This window comes from Lampetra fluviatilis, chromosome 1 (assembly GCF_964198595.1).
Source record: "Lampetra fluviatilis chromosome 1, kcLamFluv1.1, whole genome shotgun sequence".
Taxonomy (NCBI): Eukaryota; Metazoa; Chordata; class Hyperoartia; order Petromyzontiformes; family Petromyzontidae; genus Lampetra; species Lampetra fluviatilis.
In genome coordinates, this window is record NC_136275.1 from 1,181,063 (window position 1) to 1,189,438 (window position 8,376).

An 8,376-nucleotide genomic window follows, 5' to 3' on the forward strand; every position below is an offset into this window, starting at 1 on the left:
TGGGTGAAGGCCTCCACATGTCACGTTGGTCGTGAGAATTGTTTGACTATACTTCACTACGCTGGGTCGGTGTGGGGGAGGGACCACGACTGCTCCAGATATGTCTCATCGTGGATGTCACAGTGTCCAGATAATGACCTCAGGATGCCGGGTTAATAGTGCGCTAGCCACTGTGCCATAGCTCCTTCTAGAGGGAGGGCATTTACTTAAACGTATAATCATTTGCAATCTGTCTCAAGAGAATGAGCTCTTAGCATGCATTCCTCTCCCCCCCCCTCCCCCTCTTCTTCCTCCAGCATGCAACGTGCTGTTCTTGGGCTCGGTGGAAATGGAGTCTCTGACGGGGCCGCAGGCCATCGCCAAGGCCGTCGGGGAGGTGCTGGAGGCCAGCGCCGCTACACCGGCCGCCACTGCGGTGCACTTCAAGGTGTCGGCGCAGGGAATCACCCTGACCGACAATCAGCGCAAGTAAGCGGCTATTTCCCGAGCGTTTGGTCGAAAAACATGAATGCGGAAAAAACCATTGCGGGTCCTAAGCTCGGAGCGGCGAGGTAGTGCCGGTGGTAGCCACCTCATGGCAAGAAGGGACCTGGGTTCGATTTCTCACTCGGGTGCCTTTTTGCGTGAAGTTTGTTTAGTCCTTCCCCTGTTCTGCATTGGTTTTTGTCCATGTCCTCCGGTTTTAACCCATAGCTAACCCCCCCACACCCCCCCCCCCCACCATACAATGTAACTGGAATTGGCTAAAGAGTCAAATGCTGGCAAATTACCTGAAAATTTCACATTGCGATTACACAAAGCAACATTGCCACCTATTGCGAAAACTTGGCTCTTGAAAAAGTCTGGAGACTCACTTCCTGGATAAACATGGTAAAAAAGTAATTATAGATTACAGGACACAGCACGCGATCTGACGAAACGCAGCACAAGCTCTGCCGAGTATACCGCATCCGTTGAGAGGTTCCTCATACTTAGCATGATTACAATCAGCTGGGTTTTATCTCGCAGGGCGGTATGAAGTGGCCCACGTTACTTAACTTTGTTGCAGGAAATCGGCGATGCTGCATTGTTGTGTTTATCACTGGTGATTAGCAGCGGCTAATGCGTGTTGCTTTGTGTTCCTGCAGGCTCTTTTTCAGGAGGCACTACCCATCCATCACAGTGACCTTCTGTGACCTGGACCCTCAAGAAAGAAAGTACGTTCGCTCGTTGTTTGCTTGTAATACAGGTGTGAATATATCAAGACTGCATTTCAGCTTGTGTGTTTCCTCTAGTGGTTTAACATAAATCAGATAGGAAATTATCATTAAGAGAAAAACAACTGCTTTATGTATTCACTTGAACCACAGTATTGGTACGAAGTGATTCTGGTGTTGTTGAGCGTTATCCCTTTAATGTAGAGACGGCCGAAGCCTCCACGTTATCGGTGTTAGCGCTAAAAGCTCGGTCGCACGAGTGACCGTTTATTTTTGGTACAAAAACATTTTGTTCTTGTTAATAGGAACTCATGCAGCTGTGTTTTCAATCTTTGAATACGAGCAAAATTAAACGTATTTAAAACAAAACTAAACATGTCTCTCCACATGGCACTTCGTTTGGACTCGGTGTTAATTTGCCAAATAATTATATCGACGTTTCTCTCTCTCGCCTCTAGGTGGCAGAACAATGGAAGCAACTCTGCAAAGTACGTAAAATTGCGCGAACGCCTTCCAAGATTGTTCACCTAAAGGGCATCCTGATTTAACGGCCTACAGTAGATTGACAAATGTGACAGCATCCATTATCAATGTGTGCTGGATGTTACTGCTTATTTCAGCGGTTTGTTTTTAATTTTGGTTTGGCTTTTCATGCATGTGTTGTTAGTTGTTCAAATGCTTTACTTCAACTTGTGTTCTGTTAAAATTAATGTTTCAGCATTAAGTCCTGTGCATCAATATTACAGCCACATTCACACACTTAAGTGATAATCATCAATACGATTGTGCCAACTTCAAACTCTGAACAAGGCCACATGACAACATGAAGTGGACAGACTATACAATTATTTGAATTAATAACTGCTCTTAATTATTATCCTTTGTAAAATGTAATCCGAGTAACGTGTTTATGTTCCCCCCCCCAATTATTTTCAGCATCTTCGGATTTGTGGCAAAGAAACAGGCGAGCACGACGGACAACCTTTGCCATCTCTTTGCCGAGTTGGAGCCAGAGCAGCCAGCCGGCGCGATCGTCAACTTTGTCACAAAGGTCATGCTCGGGTCACAGAACGTGTCCACGAAGCCAGCGCCGACCCCGTGAAGAGTCCCTCGTGACACCAGCCCACTTGGCTCGATTCGTCACTAGACTGCCGATTGGTGCCACTCACAAACAGGACCACACTGCCAAAACATGTATTCAAATGCTGGGATTAGGCGGTTTGCTTAATTGGTTATGTCAATCCATAACTAGTCCGAATATTATTCAGAAAATAACATGTACCTCCGTGTTGTACACGTGGCACAGGCTTTCACAAACGTTTGTGCAGACACAAAAAAAAGCAATGACCTGAACTAAACGAAAGCTTTTACTCGAGGCACTTGTTTGAGATTTCCCGACATCGTGCTGCATCACGAAGCAGCAGCTAGCTCGGCTGCTGCTGCTGCTGCTGCTCAATAATGAGACACTAAAGTTGTAATCCGCTTTTGGCACGCTTGGAAATACAGCAAATGAAATATGTGCAAGGTAGAAATATATAAAACGGTCAGCACTTTGCCAAATTAATGTCAAGAGCTTCAACAGTACGGTTGTTTGTTATTCAATTATCTTGTGTATTTAATGATTTATGTGTAAAAGGGTCAGCCTGTCATGCAGTAACCTGCAAAAAATTTAAAGATAATGTTGATAAAGCACTGCACCACGTGATGTGGCTCTTATCAAAAATTGTTTTTACGGGAAAAGACAATTCCAGATCACACAGCCTCACCATGGTTGGACTAAGCAGCCACACACCAAATCACGGATGTTTGATAAATTAAGCACTTGCATTATAACGATATGAGATTAAACCATACTCCGTGACCAATGCAACTGTCAAAGGGAAACCATTTTCACGAGTCGACGAAACATAAATTGATAGGGAATGCTCGTTGCATTCTCGAAAACCTGCATTTTGAAAGTTATATTTTTTGCCGGCATTCCATTTGAGTTGTCGTTTTTATTCCGAATAATTTTTTTTGTACAAAACTGTAGTTTATTTAGCTTTATGATCATGTATTTGTTTGTGATTTTAACTTCTAGACATTTGAAATGTGTGCATGTTAGTACAAAAGGTAGAAGTATTTTTTATCTCTTCAAAATATATTTATTACGCTTTCCTGTAACACTGAAAGCTTCTCATAAATTGTGTATAATCTGTTCATAGCCAAAGTGCAAACTTTTTTTTTGCTTTGCTTTGAAATTAAAAATCGTACTGGTTTTAGGTGGACGTATTCAGTCACCTTAGGTCACCCCATTGAGAAGTCAGCCCAGCTGAGAGCTAAACAACGCAGGAGTCATGTCAATCCATAACCAGTCCGAATATTATTCTGAAAATAACATGCACCTCCGTGTTGTACACGTGGCACAGGCTTTCGCAAAGCAGAGGGCATAGTAGGTTACCATAGGTTTAGATTTTCTTGTTCAGCCCATTGCAGGTTATTTGGGCACCTTTTTTCTAAAATTCAAACGGATATTTTTGTTACCTTGTGTGAATAATGGATAAGGGAGGTGAGCGAGGTGAACACACTGGGCGGGACAGAACCGACGATTATTTGTTGTAAATATTTTAGTTTTATTTTACGATTCATAAAATGCGGTCTCATTAATAATTTACTTATATTCTACGTACACGTTTTTGTTATCGCTGAAAAAAAAAAGTAAAACGTAAACATTTCGGATGTAATATGGCATGAACATGAGCGTATCACGATGGTTACCTGGGAAACAATCCGCAGTTCGTAACCACGAGGGACGCGTTCCCAATTCCCGATTATTCAAACGCGTTTTGTTTTCGCATGGAATCCGAAGGCGTGACGTCACAAGGAGTGGTGCCACTCCCTGTGACGTCACGTCCCCCCACCCCCGTTCGCCACCACGTGGTGGCGTCACCTCGCATCGGGCGAGGTCGCTTTTGGTCGCGCAAAAGGCAGGAAGGAGTTCAAATGTCAGTTCGTTGACGTTATGTAACAAGCACATAATGCAAATTACCTCGCAAAGGGATCTGAAATTGTCCTTGTTGAAATGCAATTTCACATCTGAAACCCCATCCCAATCAAAATGTCATGATCTGCCGGAGGTTTCGCGTCGTTTCTGTACGAAGCGATGCACCAAATTGGCAGTCTGCACGTTTGTCGATGCTGTGCGAGACGCACAGGGGTGGGTTGACCAAGAAGTAATGCTGCGGTGTTTTGTTACCGACAGGATGCCTGCACCTCGAAGCAAACGGGTGGGTAGTCTGCGTGAACACCGCTAACCTTACACCGAAAACACCGACTGCTTTTGTCCAATACACAGCGGCTGTGTCCCTCCGACGCTAAGAGTGTTGTTCAGTGTTCGTGGCTAATATAAACACGCCACATTATATCCATCCTATATATAAAACGCATGAACACATGACATTACTCAGCAACCGTAGAGGATTCGAATATCAAATACAACCTCGTAACAAATTCCGCGCTTGTAGAGTGTAACCTTTGCACAAGCGTGGTAACAATGAAATGCGTGGAGAATGTTTTCAGAAGGTTACGACAATGGATTTGACACGATGACAAGCATGCGTGATGTCGTTCCTTTCAAGAATAAATCGCAAATACCAATCTCATTTGCAGCAGGGGGGCAAGAGGGTGGACGAACAATGTGAATGTTGTGCACAAAATCTGGCTCCCTTTTTACAATTGATCTTAAAATTGTCTAAATGTAATTTGAAGTGTTTCATTAGCGCTCTCAATAATAAAATAACGAAGCAACTTAAAAGGGTGGAGAGAAATAAACGATGATGCAGAGATGCCCATGAGCCAGTGATATTAATTTAACGTTTAGGTTTAAAAAAAAAAATGTACTTGGTTTAATGGCGTTGTGGACGTGGTGACCGTGTAACTCTCCCCGGACTCGCTGCCTCTGATAAAATATCTCGCCCAGGGGCATAGCCACAGAGGCTCGCGGCTGCTGCCACCTGTGCGCACGAATGTATGCAGAGGTCTCCATTGCAGAAGCAAAGTGTGTTGTGTTTGGGGGAAGCAAAGGGACTCTCTGTTTAACACGTAGGAGGCTTTCGCGACCAATATGATCCACTAGAGGTTTTTGGGTTCGATCGCGTCAATGTAAAAAGTTGTGTCGTTAAAACCCGCCACCACACGACACAGCCAACTAGTAAGGGTTGTCACGTAAACAGAATGTGCCAATTCGTCACTAGTGCAGCACACCGGTGTGTTGGAGAGCCAAGCCACAACATTTACAAACAGAGTACGACGTTTCGCCAGTAACTAGCTTCATCAGTTGGCTGTCGGGTGATGGCGGGTTTTAACGACACACATATTTACGCGATCTCACCCAAAAAGCTCTTATCAAAGGGACTCTGTGTGGTGTTTAACACCCCGTTCTGCCCCAAGCCAAGCGGACGCGTGTTGAGAATTTTTTTACCCGTTTTTTTGGCTATGCTCCTGACGCGTCAACTCGTGTCATGTACTCACTGGATTAATCAGTGTTATTAGCAAACTGCTAACAGTATATATCTCCTTTACATTAAAAATCATGACACTTAAAATTGATTTATATTTATGATCTTAAGGCTTCATATTATATATCATATAGTTTATATTTTGTACTTTATAATAAAAATAGCAAACTTTAACTGTACAAAATGTGTAAATGAAAGCTGTTCTTAAATAGTGCCATGAGCTCTACTCCATGTAAACCCGTGCTTTGCTTAAATAAGCAGGAAATAAAAAAAACATATTTAAAAAAACGTTCGAATGTTTTGTTGTCACTGCTGCAATGCACTCACAAAAACAAAAGGTGACATTAATGTCAATTACACCAGGGAGGTGGAACAGTGGTGGAGCGGCTCACACACTGAACGATGAATCTGGCAACCCGCAGCTGTGGCCACCCCCCCAGACAATTCCCGTGCCCCCCCCTCCACCCACCAAAAGCCTTTCGCAGGTTGCAGCATGGATACCGTGCAGGAGACATTTCGAATGTGCTTGGGGAAGATAAGCGCCAAGTTTCGGCGATGAGACACGTACACGAAACAACGGCTTACATCGCACAAATTACACGAATGGCATCAGAAGCAAATGCCCCGATAATATATCACTGTCTCAAAGTAAAAAAAAAGTGCTGTTAATCCCTATTGCCCAAAACGTTGCCTATTGTGTACGAGTTTTTTTCCCTTTGTATTAACTGTGCTTGTGCACGACTGCCAAACGCAATATTGCCACCTGTGTGTAAGTAATCTCAGTGGGATGGCGAGCAGTGGTCTTGATTTTCGTGCACCAACACTAAACATGGCGATATCATACCTGTCAAGCCCTTATCAGTGCCCTACCCTATCACAGACAAATTCAGACCTTATTGGTCACCCCCTGCCCTTATAAATCACAACGTTGATCCTACAAAGTCCCATCACAAGGGAGAAACTTTATTTTTGCTTTGCCCGTATTGAAATCGGCTGTACGCCATATGGAGCTGAAACGCAATTTCCCTGTACAAGAAGAACACGTGTAAAGCGTATGGGTTGACAGGTGTGCGACAGTCGACAAAAAGAGTGGGCTTGGTTATTTGGAGAATACTTGTTTTTATTCAGCTGACTGGTGAGCAGCGTGCCCCCGAGGTGGTGGAAACCCGCCCCCTAGCGGAGAAAGAGCGACCCTGCCGGATTGTGGAATTGTGAAAAATAAGCACGAGCCCCTGAAAAGTTGATTTTTATTCTTGCACAAGGCAGTATCTTGTGTCATTGGTTCCTGCCAGGGTTCAACTTTGTAGAGGCTTCAGCATGCCTGCACTCACACTAGGCCTCCGCCTACTCCCCCACCCCCCCCCCCTTAAAATCCATCTCCGGGTCGCTCTCTCTCATCCCGAGGAGAGAGCCACAACACCACCTCGTTCTGGTAAGAGGTTTGCCAACGAGGAGAACTTGCAGCTCACCAACCCACCTGGTTGACGTGACAGCCAGAACAGGATGGTGACCTCGAGCGTGAGCCAGCGCACGTACACACAGTGGGCAAAGTCTCCAATGGAGGCCACACGAGGCAGTGGAGGACCAAACGTGATCCCAGGTCACGACCGACAGCGCACACCTTGGGGCGATCCAGGGCCATCCCTCCGTAGAAGACCCCCGGAATGGGTCGTGGAAGGCTGAAATTGCCGACAGGTGGACACTCATGGACGCAGTGAAGCACCCTACCGTGAACGCCTCCATGGGGTGTTGAGTAAATCGCAGGCACCGGAGCAGGATACCGGATCCACGCTCATCTCAGAGCAGCAGCACACAAAGCTGGCTCAATGGCCACCACCCACCCGGTATGTCGACTGCCTGCGCGGCTTCATCAAAAGGCCCTGGACAGGGACGGAAAACCCCTGGGCTGGTGAACCACCACCGCCGCTCAACAGCCTGGACCAAGGAGCCACCTCAGTGGTTGACACCATTGACCCCAGCAGGATCAAGACGTCACTCGCCTGAGGGAGGGCATAGAGAAGCTGCCCACGCCACAGGGGACACAGGCACACCACCTTGTCCGACAGGATAAGCCCAAGTCCGTCTGTCGTTCTGCCGCCAGGTGGAGAAGTTGTTGGGTGGGACTCATCGGGCATTTGCGATAACACTGGTCACACTTTTTCTGGCATAAGGTATTCCAACGGTTTGTAAGGTAATTTTGGGGTGCCGATTCCAAATCTGGCATCAGTTTTTGTCTATCACATCAGGTTTTTGAGATATCAAATATTGCATTTTCAATAAAAACTGCAGAAGAAAAATATTAAATAAATGTGGATATCTACATAAAATGATATTATAAACACACTATCCTAAAAATACAGCACCATATTTTAACACTAAAGCAGTCACTGACTCGCAACAACTTACAATCATAAGTGACAGAGTTAATTTCGAGTAAAATCAATGAAAATGGGGTATGCCGATAGCATAAAAATTATGTGATAGAGCAAATCTGAGATCAGATTGGGAATCAGCACCCTGAAATTAGTCTAAAACAGCTGCAAACGTCCAGGCCAGAAAAAAATGTTTTTTTTTTTGTTGACCAGTGTAATTCATCACCCACCCGTGAATCTCTAGGAGATGCAAAACCAGGGACGTAGACCACACCGCCTGGTCCAACAGAGTACAAAAGATACTCTCCCACG

General features: G+C 45.1%; 1 protein-coding gene across 7 annotated transcripts in view; it reads left to right on the plus strand.

Moving 5' to 3' along the window:
* LOC144947086 (tensin-3-like) overlaps positions 1 to 5,966 on the plus strand; it is a 132,022-nt gene extending 126,056 nt beyond the window's left edge. For all 7 annotated transcript variants that reach the window (XM_078876311.1, XM_078876367.1, XM_078876444.1 and 4 more), the window contains 4 exons: positions 297 to 468; positions 1,128 to 1,196; positions 1,655 to 1,684; positions 2,133 to 5,966. In XM_078876311.1, the coding sequence (XP_078732437.1) occupies positions 297 to 468; positions 1,128 to 1,196; positions 1,655 to 1,684; positions 2,133 to 2,298 (437 nt within the window). In that variant the 3' untranslated portion in view covers positions 2,299 to 5,966. The remainder of the gene's footprint in view (positions 1 to 296; positions 469 to 1,127; positions 1,197 to 1,654; positions 1,685 to 2,132) is intronic.
* The last annotated feature ends 2,410 nt before the right edge of the window (positions 5,967 to 8,376 follow it).